Genomic DNA, 18,467 nt, shown 5'->3' with positions numbered 1-18,467 from the left:
AGAAATGACTAATTATTAATAAGATGAGGGGGGAAAAATCTGTCTAGACTTGTTCCATTCAATTAGGAGACTGAGATAAAAACAAACAATTACAACAGCAAACAATCCCTTTAGGGCCCCCACACGTTTGTAAGATAAACAATAAATAGATGCATTATGTAGAGTTAAATGTCAGTGTGAAAAATGCTATGAAAAAGATAATAATGGGGGAAGAGCTAGCTCAGACTGGGGATGAGAATGTGCTCATGTCTGACGCAGGGAAAAGAGCCCAGAGCTAGATTGGAGTCCACAAGGGTTTGCGCGTGGGGAGAGGAAATCTGAAGGGGGGCAGGGCTGGCCGGCGGAGGACTGCACAGGCCATCTTTAGGATGCTAGACTTTATTATGTTTTGTGATATTTATATTTGTTACGTTGCACCGCATTACATTGCATTATAATAAAAGCCCATGTCAGGGCTTTAGGCCATAGAGTGGTGATTTTAACAAAGACTTTTCAAAGGACTGTTCTGCTTGGTGTGTATCAGTCGGAAGTGGCAGTCGAGAGAAATCATGTGCTGGTCAGTGGTTAACATTGTGCTCATTTTAGTTGACTGTGATGCTTAGTGGGGCAAATCCTTTGCCAGCATCCTCCACTTTGTGATTTGATATGAGCAGCCAGTCTGTTGAAAGGGATGAGACCTGGGAGGTGTGGCCTGCATCCGACAGAGGTGGACGGTCTGGCCAAGCTTGTGATCGATCCTTGATCCTGCGTCCGACTCCTTGTCCTACTGGCTGTGAGCCATCAGCCTGCCAAATGACCTTCATAGTGGCTATTTTCCAGCTCCCAAAACCCCATAAGCTATCAAGCTGCCCTCTGACTTGTAGACATGTAGACATGAGTCACATGAAGCCTCTGACCTGAAGCCTGACCCACAGATTTGGAACTGGCCAGCTTCCATGACTCCATGAGATAGTTTCTTGAAATATATTGTATATACATAATCATATCCATATATAATATATATTTAATATACATTAACTATATTTCTATATGAAGTAAAAGTATATAAACATATATTTAATAACCAAAATATACTGATACATATATTTATAAAATATGTATTTCGAGGAATTAGCTCATGGATATATATAACATTCTATTATATTACATTGTCTATAAATGATATATTAATTATATCAGATTAGATTCATTAGATTATTATACAGTACATTGATTTTTCCCTTGAGAGAGCCCAGCCTAAGACATCTGTACAGCGGAGTTCTAGAGGAACAAATCATTAAGATGAGTTTTCTGATTTGACTTTCGAATCGGCCTGGTTTTAATGGTGCTAATAGTTCTGCCTCCAGTAGCAGAGAGGGCGCTACTCATCCATAGCACCAGGTGGAAATATAGTTATGCAAAATATCAGCTCTTCGTGAGACAAGGCTCTGTGTGATTGAACATTCCTACAGTTTCGTCAGAATGAGGAGCTTAAGGAAGCTGATGTGTTCTTCCTGCATTCACCTGACCAAAGAGTGAAAGGAGGGAGGGCAGCGCTCCAGGGCCACATGTAAGACATGAAAGTTGTCTTACTTTTACCTTGAAAGAAAGCCTTCTTTCCTGTGGTAGCTAAGCTGCCATCAAAGCAGATCCTAGAGTCAAATAGCACCAGAGTGGCTGAATGAAACACAACTGCATTTAAGAACTCACATGGTATCTGAAATTAAAGTGAGGGCCTCGACTATGTAGAAATGGGATCCCGAAGTCGGGATGGAGACATAGGGACAATCAGGAAGCTGGGGGCACTGGGCGCCAACTTTGACCCACTCCTGACAACACAGGCAAAGAAGCCATTTGCCACAGATTACCTAGCGCCGTGCCATTTGAAGACACTGCTGTGTCCATGAACTTTGATTGTGGATATGGTCAAATGAAGCCCATACACCTTCAATCTTTCCTGTTTATCATGATGTTGTCTCTTCCCACAGATGTCGTAAATTTGATTCCTGTGTATTCCATCTGGTGAGGTTCATAGACAGTCATCATTTATGTTATCTTTTTCATCTTGCAACATCCCTTCCTCTGCTCTCCAGTTTCATCTCCGTCTCCAAGGCCGTATTTTCCAACCGCTAATTACTCTTCTATGTTTTCAACTCTTTTTCTAATCGCCTGCAGTTATCAATACTTTTTGACTGTGTGTTTAATTGAAAGACTGAAGAAATTGGTACACTTCTTTAATTTCTTCATTACTGGCTTTAGTGATTTGAGTAACAGTTGTGTTAACTGGTCTTCCGTTTAGGCACATAGACATTATCCTATTCAGACAGTACTGTATTTCAAAGTATGTCTTGAAACATTCTTTTTAATACTAAATGCGATGTCATTCCTCTTGAATTTGTCATTTGTTCTGGCATAGTAAATCATGATTGTCCAATTGAAAATCGCCAATACCAGTCCATTTCAGATCACTGATGCCTAGCATATAGATGTTTATGCATTCCACTTTGGTGACTTAAAATGTCCTAGATTCATACTATGTATACTCTTTATTCCAATGATGGTAGTATAGTGATTTTCTTGATATGACTATTGTTGTTTTTTAATCATTTATGGTGGCTCTTACAGCTCTTATCACAATCTATCCATCCATCCATCCATCGTGCCAAGCACATTTGTACATTTGTTGCCATCATCATTCTCAAAACATTTTCTTTCTACTTGAGCCTTTGGTATCAGCTTCTCAGTTTTTATCCTCCCTCCCTCATGAACTCTGGATAATTAATAAATTATTATTTTTTTCATGTCTTATACTGACCAATGTCTCCCTTCACCCACTTTTCTGTTGTCCATTCCCCCTGGGAGGAAGTTATGTGTAGATCATTGTGATCGATTCCCCATTTCTACCCCCACCTTCCCCTTCCCCTCCTGATATGGCTACTCTCAATATCAGTCCTGAGGGGTTATATGGATTCCCTGTGTTTACAGCTCTTATTTGTACCTGTGTACATGATCTGGTCTAGGTAGATTTGTAAGGTAGAAGTGGGGTCATGATAGTGGGGGGGGGGAGAAGCATTAAAGAACTAGAGGAAAATAGTAGTATGTTTCATTGGTGCTATACTGTACCCTGACTGGCTCATCTCCTCCCCATGACCCTTCTTTAAGGGGATGTCCAATTGCCTAGATATGGGCTTTGGGTCTCCACTCTGCACACCCCCTAATTCACATTGATATTATTTTTAATTCTGGGCCTTTGATGCCTGATACCTGATCCTATTGATACCTCATGATTACAGTGGTTGGTGTATTTCCTTCATGTGGGCTTTGTTGCTGCTGAGCTAGATGGCCGCTTGTTTAGCTTTAAGCCTTTACGACCCCAGATGCTATATCTTTTGCTAGCCAGTCACCATCAACTGTCTTCACCACATTTGCTTATGCACCCATTTTGCCTTCAGCAATCATGTTGGGAAGTGAGCATCATGGAATGCCAGGTTAATAGAACAAAGTGTTCTTGTGTTGAGGGAGTACTTAAGTAGAGGCCTGATGGATATGACTCTTCTATCCATAGTAACTCCCACCAAACTATTGGATGTGTTTCCTCCTTTCCTAATGAATCTAAGAGAAAGTGTGGGAGATGCTGATCGGAGTATATTCTGATGTGAGTGATTGTTAGCATGGTTGTGAACTTGGAAATCTAAGGAGGGATTGGTAAATCTTGTCATCCTGCTGGGTGTAAAATGAGCCATTTCAGAAGCAGGAGGTGAGGATCTCACTACCATCAAGAAAAATAAACCAAGAGTGGTTTATCCTTTGGACCTAGAGATTCTTGCACATTGAACTTTCTTGATCCAGGGTTAGAAAGCTATGACAACGGAAGGGGGGGCAGCAGAATGAAGAGCCAGAGCATTAGACAAAGCTTCCAGCCAACAGAATGGGTACAGTTGAGTGCCTTTGGGCACAAATTTTGCTTGCAGAGTGAGATACCTCCAGGCACTTAATTTGGGAGCTTGGTTTTCAAGGACCCAGGGAGTCAGCTAGAGCTGAGTGTCTTTGAGTTCAGGTTTAGCATGAAGTGATGCACCCTTTGGGCATTTATTAGAACTTAAAGGAAATTTGTAACACTCCCTGATCAGGGCAGAAGCCAAGCAGACATGTGACTGAGAGGCCAAGGTCCACAGATTGGCCTGACTTTGGACATGGCTAAGAGGCTGTCCTGACCAAAGAACTGTAACCTGAGCATTTCTGATGCTAAATTGTAACTTGTTAACTTTCCTAATAAAGCTCATAATTTTAAGTATGGTTTGTGAGTTCTGTGAGTCCATTGCAGGGATTCATTTAATTCACCAGAGAAGGAAAGAGCATTACGGGGAGAACTTTTGAGTGTCCGAACTGATAAAGAGCCTTGGGAGATGGAGACACGTGTGGTATAGGACTCTACCGATAAGTTTGATTCTCCCCCGACCATGCAACCAGAGGATGTCCGAGTTGGTCCCATGTCATTCTTACATTATGAACGCTTGCAGCTATTTCTCCTCCTTTTGAGTCATGACCCAGCAGCAAACGAAGATTCTGAAATCTTCACTCCATCTTCCTCGTTAAAAGTGAATCTGCTGCAAACTGCCTCTTTGAAGTGCTGAAGAGCCAGGAGATCGCGTTGAAGACTAAGATGCACCTGGCCCAAACCAGGGTGTCTTCAGTGGTCTCGCGGGCATGTGGAAGCTGGAGGACAGATCCAGGAGACTGCAGGAGAATGGATGCATGTAAATGTTGGCGCTGGCAAAGACTATTCAAAGTGCCATCGACTGCCAGGACAACCCGGACTATTGTTCTCGAAGAACAGCCAGGATGCTCCTTAGGAGCCATGACGGTGCGATGTCTCACATACATGTTGTCAGGAGTTCCAGTCTCTGCAGAAGGACATTGTGCTTGGTAAATAGAGGATCAGCAAAACAGAGGAAGACTCTCAAGGTGACCAACCCTGTAGCCGCATCACTGGGCTCAAGCAGAACAGCTGTGAGGACAGTGCAGAGCTGGCCAGTGTGCCTGGGTCTGCTCTCCGAAAGGTCGCTGTGAGTCTGCGCAGACCTGATGCCACCTGACACCAACCACGTTCCCCATCATCCTGGAGCGGCTGGCTAGACAGACGGATGGAATAGCTTTCCAGAGATACAGTTTTCGTGCCAGCTAGGTGACACTACTTTGCATAGTTGGGGCAATGTTCTTGGGGTAGGGGCAAGGGGCTGTATGTGCGGTAAGCCATCATCCGATTTATGTTGCTATTTCTCCCAAAGCCAGAATTCACGGGTGCAGAAAGCCAGCGGTGGAAATGGGAGTGGCACCCCTGCTCGCCCTAGTGACCCACTTGCAAAACATTTGCTTCCTATCTCCACAGTCCTGCGCTCTATGGGTGTAGATGTCCTGGTTCCACAGGGCGTGTGCTTCCAGTGAGGCCCAACACTGCTACCACTGAACTGAGCACCTGGTTACCTTGGGCTCCTGCTGCCTCTTGCTTAACAGGCGAAGAAAGCAGTTGCCATTGGCTGGGGTGATTGATCCTAGTCATCAAAGGAAACCAGACTGACCGGGCCTCCTGGAGGCAGAGCAGAGTAGGTCTGGAACACAGGAGAGACCTTAGATGTTGATTTGCACAACCGTGCCCCACAGGGTAGCGCTAGAGCAGCCTAATTGTAGCCTGACTGCAGGAAGGAAGGTTTGAGTCCCCTTCCAGGTGAACTCGTGATCAGCTAAGGTGACTGCTGAGGGCAAAGAGAGTGTCTATGCGTGGTGGTGGAACAAGTGCTTTTAAATACATTACAATGGCATGGCCAGTAGTAGAACTGAGGATCCTAATTGCTATAAATATCACCACCTTGCTTTGTTATAAATGTGTAATACACACAGATGCATTTCTATATGTACACTTGCATGCGTGTGAGAGATCATCAAAAGTCTGAGGAAAAATGGAATTAATCTACAAATATTTGAAACTGCCCCCTTGTAGCTATCAAATCTTTATTTTCTTCCATCCTTTATTCCAGTACTGATTATAAAAAGAAGATGAAATGGGCTAGTGTCATTATTTATTTAATTAATTAATAGAACATTTTATTGGGGGCTTTTACAGCTCTTATAACAATTCATACATCAATTGTATCAGGCATAGTTGTACATATGTTGCCATCATTATTTTCTGAACATTTACCTTCTATTGAGCCTTGGCATCAGCTCCTCTTTTTCCCCTCCCTCCCCTGGGTTAGCATGGTTTTGGTTGTATGTTTTTTAGTTCTATTGTGATAGGCTTAAGTTTAATATGACACACCTGTTCCTCACTTGTTGACTATCATGTTATCCAACATTTCACATTTTAAATAATTTTTCAAAATTTCCTCAAGGCCTGATGGTCCAGGCTCCATAGAGGTCATGTTTGGGCCTCAGGTGCTTTTCACAGGTCACCACAAATGATATCACCAAAAGACCTGGTTACAGTAGGCCCACTGCCCACTAGCTCTTGGACAATTCTCCATCATCCATGATGCCTTGGTCTAGCCTTGAAGGATGTGGGACAACAGGGTAATGCAAGGTTGCAGGCAGTCAAGGGGAAGCTGGACAGAGGAGCCGTGGCTGGAAGGATGCTCAATCTTGGAAGCAGCAGCAGAGAAAGCCCAGGGCCTTTGGAAGGGGGAGCACGTGTCTGAGAGGCTGGGGACAGGAGAGGCTTGGCTGCTGGCTGGGCCAATAGCTATATGCTTCATATGGACTGATCCTGGCTTGTGATAACCTATTGCCTTCTCTAATCCACCCCCATAATTGTGAGTATCGTCCATGAGTTCTATGTGGCCACTGTAAGAAGTTACCAACCTTAGGATAGAAGTAGAGGCAAGTGGGAGGAACGGCGTGTGAGTAGGCAAAGGTGTGGAACACAGAGGCATGTTCTGACCCCTGCCTCTTGGCAACAGGGAAGTCAGAGGTCAGAGATGGCCCCCACACCATTGACTGTGCCTTGTGTGATCCCTTGTAAAGGCTTGCTGGACTAGCAAGGGCTCAGTGAAAACCTGATGGCGTGACTATGAAATACATGAACAGGATGGATGGGCGGTGAGAAGGATCAGAATTGGTGAGAAGGCATAGCCAAAAGTCAAGGTCATGAGTAGCTTGTACAGGAAGCCCTAAGGTCACAAGCAAGAGAGAGCCTGCTGGAGAAGAGCCCAGAGCACCCAGAAAGAGGGTGGGACACTGGCAAGGTGAGAGGGTGGCATGAATAGCCATCTTCACAATGAAACGCACCCTGCCCGTGTCAACATCCAGGGTGTGGTCGGGTCTTACAGGTACAGAATCGAGACAGAGTGAATTGCAGCAGAGAAGAAGTAATTGTACTAGGTCAAGGGCCTATGACATCAAGCGCTCTAACGGATCCTTGGCAAGGAAGGACCATCCTTCAGGAAATTGCTAAAGATGATAGAAAATATGGAGAGACGGAAGGCACAGTGAAGCCCAGGGCACTGCCCAGAACAGGCCAGATCCATGACCATAGGGAAGACTGGGGAAATGTAACAGCCACTGCAGGGCGGGGCGTCACTTGGCATTCGAAAAGAACAACGTATTAAGGAAATACACTTCAAGCTAAAGGAAGATCAGTTACAATATTAGCATTGTTCCTTCCCGGCTTTTGTGATACAGCCTATCACAATCAATTCATAATTGGCATTAAAAGACATAAAAGTATGTCTTACAGATTTTCTTAATACTGAATTCCTGAATTTTGCAGAAGTTATTGTGTTGGCAGATATTGTTGTGTGTACATTTTCACCACAATTAACACAAAGAAAAACCAAACACAGCAAACTGCATTCCTGAAAACAGTCTCAAGCAGATTGCTCTTTAGTTCTTAATTGCTCTGATTCTCTCATTCCTGGGTCAGTGGTTAGATATAAATATATCTAAATATTAATATTTCATTAATTTAGGTGAAACTCGGACCTACGTATGGAAAATTCCGGAAAGATCTGGAGCTGGGACACAGGATATGGCATGTATTCCATGGGCTTACTATTCAACTGTGGATCAAGTGAAGGTAAACTTCAAACCATTTGTGTTTTGGCAATTCCCAAATTAGACCTACAATTAAAAGAAGATGGAGTTAGGTTTTCTGTGTTAAAATTCCTGTATTAAGCTCTACACTACACTTTTTCTTCGGGGGCAGGGCTTGTTTAAGGATATAGTTATAACTCTCTTGTGACTGCTAACCACAAGGTGTGCGGTTGGAATCCACTACTAGCCACTTCAAGGGATTGATGAAGCCAACTCCTCCCATAAAGATTTATGGCCCGAAAGCCTAGGAAGGCAATTCTGCTCAGTTCTGCAGGGTCACTCTGAGCTGGAATCAAACTGATGTTCTATTTGGTTCTACTGTACGACTGCTGATAGTGGCTAACACAGACATAGCGATCAATAAAATATTTTCTTCCTCTGTTGAAATGAAAACATTAAAGAATTGACATGCAGGGATCCAAAGTCCTGCTGTGTGATCATAAAAATGCTGAGCTCAGCTACCACATAGCAAAAGGTGTACCATGATTGTTCAGTAGAATTAAAATCAGAGTCCAAAGCTCTGTCCAGAATTCTAGACCTGCCCACTCAACATCTCACCAGCATATGCCGCAAGTATTGGGAACTACCGACCATCGCAGCAATGGATTTGTTCAAGCCAGAACCCTGACATCCAGCACCTACTTCCCCCTGCTCACCAAGATAACTCACCTACCTATCTCAATCCATTCCTTCATTCTTTCCTTCTAATTTGCCTCAACTACTGCAACGGGTAGCTCCTCAGTCTCCAGGCTCTTCCCCCTCCACGCGCCCTTCCTTCACTCCCCTTCCTGGACAATTGGTCTCAAAAGCAAATATGCTGCCATGCCTCATCCTATTTCTCAATGGCTACCTATTGCCTAGGAGACACAATCTAGAATTCCTTAACACAGTGCTCAAAAGCCTGTCAAGATTTAATCTGCCTTTGCTTCCTCCTTGGAGCTACTGGTTAGTTAGCGCTTTCTTTGCCTCCCCTGGAGGTGACAATGGTTCCCTTCTCCTGCTTCTCTATTTTCTCTGTGGGGTGAGTTCCTGGGTATGTTAGTCTGGGTAGACCAGAGAAACAAATCCAGGGAGACTCATGTGTATAACAGCAAGCTTTATATACGAGAGCAATTGAATATTGAGAAAACATCCCAGCCCAGTCCAGATCAAGTCCATAAGTCAGGTTTAGCCCATATGTCCAATACCAATCTATAAATTCCTATTCAGACTCATGAAACACATGCAATGACACTGAATGCAGGGAAATCACTGGCCAGCAGGTGGGAAGTCTTGTGGATCTGGTGGCATTGTAAGCATCTCAGCACTGGCGTGGGTCTCCATGTGGTTTCTTCAGCTCCGGACCCTTGCTTGGTTCCATGTGTCTTGTCAGCTGCAACGTCTCCCAGGAGTGAGCAGAGAGAGAGAAAGAGATAGATGAGAGAGAGAGAGAGTCCTACCTGCAAAGAGGAACTACAGGAGTTCCCAAAATGCTCAGAAGGCCATGCCCACACAGGCCTCAGTGGCTCTGACCTGATTGACAGACTAGATTGCACCCGTCCACTCTGAGTCCCCTCAAATTGACAGATTATTCTGTAACTACCACACTGGGTGACAAGAACACTGCTTCATTTCTCTCTGGCACATAGGTGCACTCATACATTTTTGGACATACTAGACCAACATGGTTCATTTAGGGTCCCAATGCTGCTCAGGAAACGAGTCCTTTTCCAAGACTCCACATGTCACATCAGCAGGGCCCACTGTTACCGTCTCAGTATTTCAAGAGAAAAATCTGAGTTAGTAGCACCTTGTTGGGCAACGTCCTACTTAAATCCACCCCTCAAAGGCCCCTGAGGTCACAGCAATCGGGTCCCCCACTGTCTTCCGTCCTGACCTGCATCACAAAGATGACTGAAGCTTTTGCTTGTTCCCAGGATCTCTACAGTGGATTAATTGGACCGCTGATTGTTTGCCGGAGATCTTACTTAAAAACATTTAATCCCAAAAAGATACTGGAATTTTCCCTCCTGTTTCTGGTTTTCGATGAGAATGAATCTTGGTATTTAGAGGACAACATCAAAACGTACTCTGATCACCCCGAGAGAGTGAAAAAAGACGACGAGGCATTCGTGGAGAGCAATAAAATGCACGGTAGGAATCACCGTCCCCGAAGCCTCGGGTCCCTCTTACCCCTCTTGACTCAGGTGAAACCAGACCACAGGCTCCAAGTACAAATAAACCCCTCTGCCCCACTTTATCTGAGGGCAGTGTTTGCTCCGATCGAAACGCCGTCCAAAATCGCGTTGATGAATTCCCCCCTCGAATCCCCAAATCTCCTTCCCTTTTAAGTAACTCCACCACGAGCATGGCGGCTTTTGGTATTAATTGGCTAGATCAGCACTGAGACTTCGCTGACCTGACGGCGTCCATTTCTGCCTTTGTAATGAAGCCCAAGTCCTGTTCCCGTAATAAGACCCCCTATTAACCTAATGACGTATTTTCTGTAAGTCGGCTCTTGGTTTAAGTATCCTGAAAGGGAGGCTGAAAATCCCATGCTCTCCCCAGCGATCAATGGAAGAATGTTTGGGAACCTTCACGGACTCCGGATGCGCGTGGGAGATGAAGTGAACTGGTACCTGATGGGCATGGGCAATGAAGTAGACTTGCACAGCGTGCACTTCCACGGCCACAGCTTCCGATACAAGGTAGGAGCCACCCTGGCCAGGGCTCTTTGGTCTCCTGCAGAGGAAAGATTTTCTCAGTAAGACGTGTGAAGCTTGTTTTCCAGGAAGACTGGGGTGGGGGGGGGGGTTGCCATTGGCATTCCTTGCCTGTGACGCCCTGGGGTTTTCCTTCCTGGAATTTCCTGGTTGTTTCCTACTCTTTCATGGACTTCCGCTATTCCCTTGTAAGGCATTTGAATGGAAGGGCAGGCAGAGGGTACAGCTTGCCAACGTAACGATGGACCAGGGTACCGGAGAGCAGGCAGGACTTCAGTCCCCTGTGCTTTGACTGTCCTAGATTTTGTATGTGAGGTGCTCTGAGCTCACACCTTGTTTGTTGTGAATTAACTCTCCCGTCCTAGTGCTGCCGGCAGGTCACAGTTCTTCCGAGAACTCTTGTCAGCGCTAAATTAGACGGCAGTGTCAATACCGCAGAAAACGCTGTTGCGTTTATCTGTGTTTTATTTCACACCGCTTACTTTTAGCAGACTTTCAATTCTATCCCCAGAGAAACAGCCCCTTTTGCAAGCGACTTTTTTGCTTTTTCCAGTGAACTGTCGCGCTAGAGAAATGCTCACCTGTCATTTTCCACTCTAGCACATGGGCATTTACAGTTCCGATGTCTTCGACGTTTTCCCCGGGACATACCAGACCTTGGCGATGTTCCCAACTACACCTGGAACCTGGCTGCTCCACTGCCACGTGACGGACCACATTCACGCGGGAATGGAAACTACTTACACCGTTCTCCCAAATGAAGGTGAACGCTAGAACTCATGCATCACAGAGAGACCGTATATACTCATATGGAAGCTGAGTTTTTCCAGCATATTTTAAAAAATCATTTTATTGGGGGCTCATACAACTTTTATCACAATCGTACATGAATCCGTTGTGTCAAGCACATTTTTGCATTTGTTGCCATCATCATTCTCAGAACATTTTCTACTTGAGCCCTTGGTATTAGCTCATTTTCCCCATCCCTTCCCCCCTCCTTCACAAACCCTTGATAATTTAGAAATTATTTTGTCATGTCTTGCACTGTCCAATGTCTCCTTTCACACACTTATCTGTTGTCCACCCCCCAGGGAGGGGGTTATATGGGGATCCTTGCGATCAGTTCTCCCTTTTGTGGTATCCTTGGCTGATATTTGGGCCGGCTTATACTCGAGTATATATGGTAATTAAGATTGTGTTAGTCTGGGTTGACTAGAGAAACAAATCCAGGGAGACTCATATGTTTATAAGAAAGTGTTTTATATCAGAGTCACTGTATATTAAGAAAACTTCCCAGCCCAGTCCAGATCAAGTCCATAAGTCTGCTATTAGCCCATATGTGCGATACTAATCTATAAATTCCTCTTCATTCACACAACACATGCAATGACACTGAATGCAGGAAGATCACAGGCCAGTGGGTGGAAAGTCTTGTGGATCCAGTGGTGGTGGAAGCATCTCAGCACTGGCGTGGGTCTCCACGTGGCTCCTCCAGCTCCAGGGCTCTGGTTCCATCACCGTAGCTCCGTGTGGCTTGTCCATGGGAATGCCTCATAGAAAGAGAGGGTGTGTGTGGCCTCCAGTGAGCTGTTTATCTCTGTCATGCTTCCTAATGAGATCAAGCTGCCACCTGATGGACAGACTAAATTCTGCCCTTCACTCTTAATAGTCTCATTGACATAGATTATGTAACCACCACAAGGTGTATCACCTCCTTAAGTATTGGCCCCAATATGAAGTGTGAATTCATTGACCCCATCTCTTTCATCTCTACCTCAAAACCAAGCATCTTCATTACTAACTAGAACTGATGATTACTCTAAGGGGATCCTGAGGCATTGTGGGAGTCCTGTGTGCAGGTGCCTCACCTGCCGAGGACAATCCCGGGAGGCAAATATTATACCCGTAGCCCCCGGGGAGATCGTGCCTGTGTGGCAAGTCTGGAAGGATGAGAGGAAGATGAGTGTGGAAACGAAGGGGAGGTTATGTTAGCTCTAGAGAAAACCAAGCATCTATTAGGGAACACGAAGGGAAAAAAAGTTCATGAGGATTCACCTACAAAGAAAAGTGGCTATGCGGGACGGAACAAAGCAATCATGCACAGCACAGTCTGAACTGCACACAGACAGGTGGGCAGCCACTTTCGCCAGCCCCAATTACCATTGAATATGTTTGGAGAAATTGGCAAGTGTGCATGAAGCCTGAAGCTCAGGAAACTCTACTAATCGTGAGACAGCTAACAGTAGGTGGGATGATAATATAACCTGTCAAGATGCGAGCCGAGAGACAGAGTTACTCTCTCAGAGGGAAAGAGGAAGCAGCAGGAAATAAGAGTGGGGACCCTGTCACACATCCTCCCGTGACGCTTCATTCCCTGCCAGAGACGGCAAACGCAGGCTGCCCGGTTGGTGCAAATGATTATGTGTTTGACTACTAGTTGAAAGGTTTTAATGGCTCAAACCCAGATCAAACAGTGCCTGGAACGCTGCTGCCAGGTTAGGATGGGGCGGTTCTCCTCTGCAGGTGGAGTCGCATCATCGACACATGGGTATCGACTAGAAGAGCAACAGCAATGGCAAATGTAAAGCATACTTCTATCAACTGTGACACCACGAAGTGTTCCAATCCTGTCCCCACCCCCACCCCCATCAGATGGCAGTTTAGATACAGTTGGTGGAGGGGGAAAATGCTTTGTTCTAGCATTAAGTTCCTAAAAAGAACTGTCTTGTATCCCTCGCTCAGTAGCCCGATCCAATCCACCACTCTGCTTGACGAATGTCTACCTATATGTCAATTCCACGAGAAGGGGTTTTTAAGACTTCTTTCTGAGATCTGAAAGTGGCGAGAACGGTGGAGAGAATCCTCACACTCTAGATGCTACCGTCTGCTCCTCTCTACAGACACCTCCTCGTAGATTCTGGGAACCAGGACGGTGTAGTAGAGAGCCAGGGCAACAATCAAAACCAGGAGAGGGGCAATACTTAAATACAGGCATTTGTCAGACGCCATCAGTGGCCCAAGTCATGCATGTTGCAGCAAGAGGAAACCCGGCAGCAAGCAACAGACTGCCCGGCACAGCCTTCTCCGTCTCCTTAAGGCTGTAACAGCGCTTCGTTCTCAAGAACACAGGGTGGGCGGGCATGAAGCCGTGTGGTCCAGTGGCTGGCGCGGCACGTCCATCAGAAGGCACAGGTGGCCATTACTGGCGATGCTCACTTGGAGATAACGTGCCAGCTGGAACGTTACCGGTTTTTCACCTTAATTATTAATAGGTGTCACGTGGGAAAGAAAGCCATGTCTCGTTAAGTAGAGCAGGACTGGAATGAAAGATTATTTCAAACTAATCTAGCATTTTTTAATAATGGTCTTAAACAATTTTTCTCCTATTGAGACCAAGTCTGGCTGAATGAAATAAATCAGTGACAAGTTGGAAAAACCGTAATTCAAAATAATGTATTTGACGATGTTGGAAAGGAGCATTAAAAAAGGACGGGGGAAAAAAGGCCTGGAAATGTGTATGTGTCGGGGAAACGCTTATTCTGTGGCACACGGAGAAGCGACACTCACACTAGTACCCTAAAAGCCATATAATTGATCCATGTTGGCCAATCGATTGCACTTCCACCCAAAACCAAAACCGACTCACTGCCTTCAAGTCAATTCTAACTCAACGACCCTATCAGACGGGGTTCAACTGCCCCTTTGTGTTTCCAAGTCTGTAACTCTTTAATGGAGTAGAAAGCCTCCTCTTTCGCCCACAGAGCGGCTGGAGGTTTCAAACTGCCGGCCTGTGGCTCGCAGCACAGCATAAAACCACTAGGGCTCTCAAAACTGCATTCGTTTTACAAAAGCAAAAACCAACCACCACCGGCTGATCGCCTGGGTCGTCTTCCTTCTAAGGCTCGCCGCAGTGCTTCCAAACCCTGCCTCCCGTCAGTCCCTCTACCCACCCGCTGACCCCACTCTTCCTTCATCTGCTGGGGCGGGGGAGGGGGGTGCATGAAGATGCGGGGGGTGGTGAGAGAAGGAAAATTTTAAGTAAATAAAAACCATGCCAATCTGAGCATTGTATGCCTTTGTAAAGGAGACGGTGAAAATGATGAGACTGGAGAAAGGCCAAGTTGAAAATCACTTTTACAGAATAATCCAGCACAAAGGCATGTTGCTGGGAGGAGAAAAGCTGAACAGTTGTACACGGAACAAAAGGCCGTGGCCAGTGGGCTGACCTTGAACTCCCCTCTAACAGGAAGCATGGTTGGAAATCCAGTCACACATGTATGTTCACAGAGCTAGCTAGAAGGGCAAGAGTAGACAGCCAAAAAAAAAAAGGCTCAAAACCATGCATCCAACGAATCATGTTAACTGCCAGACAAGTACACAACGCGCTTTGCAAACCCCTGTGTTAGCTGATGCGCAGAGAGAAACACCGTGGGTAACAGGAAAATGCGCTTGAAATCCTGGGACATCTCTAAGAAACCAGAACCAGAACAATCCATCCGGTGGTCCCTCAGGCAAATCTGGAAACATCAAAAAGAAAATTCCAGACCACTTAGAGTGGCCTTCTTTCAGGTAACACTTGAAAAATATCCCTTTAAAATATACCTGGGATGAAGAAGATTGTCAGGTTGCCAACAATCATGAGTCGATGTCAGCACTTGGAATAAAAACCTGTCTCCTCCTTTAACAAAATGGGGTGTCTGGGGTACCGTTAGATCGACATGTCGCAGCTACGGCAGGAGAGTCGCTGAGAGGCTGGCTGCCTTGCCTCGGGTGCCAGAGGAGAGGAGAGGAGTGGAGTGGAGTGGTGTGGTGTGGTGTGGTGTGGTGTGGTGTGGTGTGGTGTGGTGTGGTGTGGTGGTGGTGGGGGATACCGAATCTTGTGGAACTATGTCGTGAGACTTTCTTTTCACATTTGGGACAATTAAATACACTCAGGTCATAAATTTAAAAATGAGCAAGATCTACTGCATGGTAAAGAAAGCACCTGTAACATCTATTACCACCCCCCCCCCCCCAAACGCACACGCACACATATTCAACATGGAAATCTCCTTGCTGTTTCACCGGGCACTCGGCGTTTCAGATGGCAACCGCATGTACCACGGGGGCACTTAGCCCGAGGTCCCTTCAAGTCAAGGACTTCTTCCGACAGCAGTAGAGAAGATACGGCAGGAAAAATGCGGCTGTGCCGTCTTCAGGGAGGACGCTCAGGAAATCCCTTAGCTCCAGTTCCACAGCGACCACCGACAGCGTTTCTGTTGGAAGAAGACACACCGAGTTAGCCTCTGCGAAGGATTCCGCACTCTGCCGAGGAGAAGCCGTCTCGGATACAATGGAGTGACTCTAGGAGGTCAGAGCGAGGGAGGCGCCTTAAACCCACTGGTTTCATGTTTTCTGTGCCTGGTTTTACTCTCTTCCCAGCAGCCTCTGAGCTGGTACTGACCGAGGCACTGTGAATTACGCTTTCACTGCCCGATCACATCGTTTTTGTCAATCACTTTCAATGATCCTTGAAAGGAAAACAGAATCCCCTGGAAACATTTATGGCTGTAAAAACGTGCAGTTGAGTGACACGAATTACCCTGGTCTTGCTGTACCGCCGCCACTGCTACCTGCTGCCGGATTCCCCCATCACCACAATGAATACTCTGTACAGCAACTGGGCTGTCCTGCAGCTAATTAATCGAGATTGCTGGCTAGAATAACAAGGACCACTAATGTTGGACAACATGTTCTTAGCTCACCTTCCTCGTCATTGATAATAGTTTCATAAAATTTGCATGTTATCAATAAGCACACATCATTGGATGGCTTACTTCTCTTTCCAAACTAAGGCAATGTGCTCTTGGCACATTTTCGATATTCACAGGAGGCCTGGCACTTAAAAGAGCATTCCCAGTAAATCAGTTCCTCTACACATCCATCCTGTTTCCTCACCCCCACATGCCCACTGCTCCTACCCAGTGCCGTGTTGACACAACTGGTTGGTGTGTGGACCTGTGACCAGAAGACAGCTGGCCAACATGCAGTGAACCTGCGTTTCTTATCACAAAGTTAACAGGCCGAGCAGCAACTGTTTAGGGAAAGAGCCCAAGCTCCGGAATCCACACATACAGCTCGCTCTGAGCTGGGTGGCTAAGAAAGCCATTTACCTTTACCCCCCGCGTTTCCTCCTCTGTACAGCAGTAGTAGCTTTCCGTCCCGGTGACCATTTAAAGACAAGATGCCTCTCTGGCGTGTGCTGTTAGTAAGGACCCTCGAGTCAGTTCTGACTCACAGTGACCCTGGGTGCACGCCCAAGCCTGTGCCATCCTCACCACTGTCATGTCTGAGCCCGCTGTGCCAGCCCCTCTTGCCGAGGGCCTTCCTCTTTGTTGGCTGCCCCTCTGCTTCACCAAGCATGACGTCCTTCTCCAAAGACTGGTCTGAAAGAGCATCTGGTAAGCCCTTAAGGCCCACAGCCACCTCTAGGTAGTTTGCGGAAACCCAGGCCAAGGACATGGGTCGCCGATGTCCTTCCTAACACACCGGTTGGTTAGAACCCAAGACAGAGCCACTTAAGTTGTAATGCTGCCACATGGCTAATAAAATGCTTTAAAGATATGTCGCCTATTCATGCAAGTATTGTGGAGGAGCCCTGGTGGCACAGTGGTTACAGTGCTTAGCTACATGCTGAAGACGTTGGCAGTTCAAACCCACCAGCCGCTGCGTTAGGAGAACGTTGTCGCCGCCTGCTTGTAACGAGATTCGAGCTTAGACAACACCACAGATTAAAACACACCCTGCACTGATCCAGTCCGTCAACACAGCAAAGAAAGTGCCACTCCCAAATCGATGAGACCTCACATACAAGGAGTTGGGATTTACAACACATCTTTCGGGGGACACGATTCAATCAACAACAACCAAACCTATCCAAACCCACTGCCGTCGAGCCAATTCCTAAGGCTGGGAGTCGGGAGCTTCACCTTTCTCCCACGGGGTGGCTGGTGTTTCAAACACGCAACCTTGCGGTTAGCGTCTAACACACAATCAGTGGGCTCAACTACTAGAAAGCAACAGTAGTGGGTCAGCAGAAAGGGTCACAGAGCCAACAGAAATCTGTGCCTCCTCTGCCTAATTCTCCCCTCTCCCAGCCCCGACAGAGCAGTCGGTTTCAGCTCTGAGGACCATCTGGGTCGTGACTGTCTTTCTAGCAGCAGACAGCGGTCTCTGTCCCCCTCGAAGGGGAGGGTCAATCTGGCGAAAGGCAGTGGGGATGGCCGCACAACTGAACGGTCCTCAGGAACGTGTGGACCGGGCAGAGGTGGTGCTACCTATGATTTCACAACCAGGAAATCAATGGTCTGGATTGTCCCCGCTCCCTCCTCTAGGGAGAGGCTCACCGCCGGGAGGAGGGGCAGCGTGCAGAATGACGACACGGTGCCAGCTCTCAACACAGGACAGTCGAGTAAAGGTGGCCACATAATCCAGCACACACTTTGCAAGAGAGAAAAACAGAACTTTTGGAGAAACCATGATGAGTTGGGGAGAGAGCATGTGTGGATCAGGACGGGCAAAGAGAGTCAGCGGAGAGGAGGCTGGTGTCCCTGCGTGTGAGATGCGGCCTCTCTGCAAGGAAGTGCTTCACCAACATATATGCCCGCCTCCTTGAAATGGGACTGCTTCCCAGGGCCACTCTCCTCGCTCCCAAGATCACCG

At 46.5% G+C, this 18,467-nt stretch overlaps 2 protein-coding genes across 4 annotated transcripts in view; one reads left to right on the top strand and one right to left on the bottom strand.

The window, feature by feature from the left end:
- The window catches only part of CP (ceruloplasmin), an 83,563-nt gene that overhangs the window by 51,935 nt on the left and 13,161 nt on the right, over nt 1–18,467 (top strand). For both annotated transcript variants that reach the window (XM_075555905.1, XM_075555904.1), the window contains exons 15-18: nt 7,941–8,047; nt 9,981–10,197; nt 10,612–10,751; nt 11,367–11,529. In XM_075555905.1, the coding sequence (XP_075412020.1) occupies nt 7,941–8,047; nt 9,981–10,197; nt 10,612–10,751; nt 11,367–11,529 (627 nt within the window). The remainder of the gene's footprint in view (nt 1–7,940; nt 8,048–9,980; nt 10,198–10,611; nt 10,752–11,366; nt 11,530–18,467) is intronic.
- Nucleotides 11,588–18,467, bottom strand: part of HPS3 (HPS3 biogenesis of lysosomal organelles complex 2 subunit 1) — a 50,102-nt gene continuing 43,222 nt past the window's right edge. For both annotated transcript variants that reach the window (XM_075555916.1, XM_075555918.1), the window contains exon 17: nt 11,588–16,021. In XM_075555916.1, coding sequence (XP_075412031.1) covers nt 15,894–16,021 — 128 coding nt within the window. In that variant the 3' untranslated portion in view covers nt 11,588–15,893. The remainder of the gene's footprint in view (nt 16,022–18,467) is intronic.

Source organism: Tenrec ecaudatus, chromosome 8, assembly GCF_050624435.1.
Source record: "Tenrec ecaudatus isolate mTenEca1 chromosome 8, mTenEca1.hap1, whole genome shotgun sequence".
NCBI lineage: Eukaryota > Metazoa > Chordata > Mammalia > Afrosoricida > Tenrecidae > Tenrec > Tenrec ecaudatus.
Note: the sequence above shows the minus strand (reverse complement) of the source record. Positions and strands in the feature narration are given on the sequence as shown.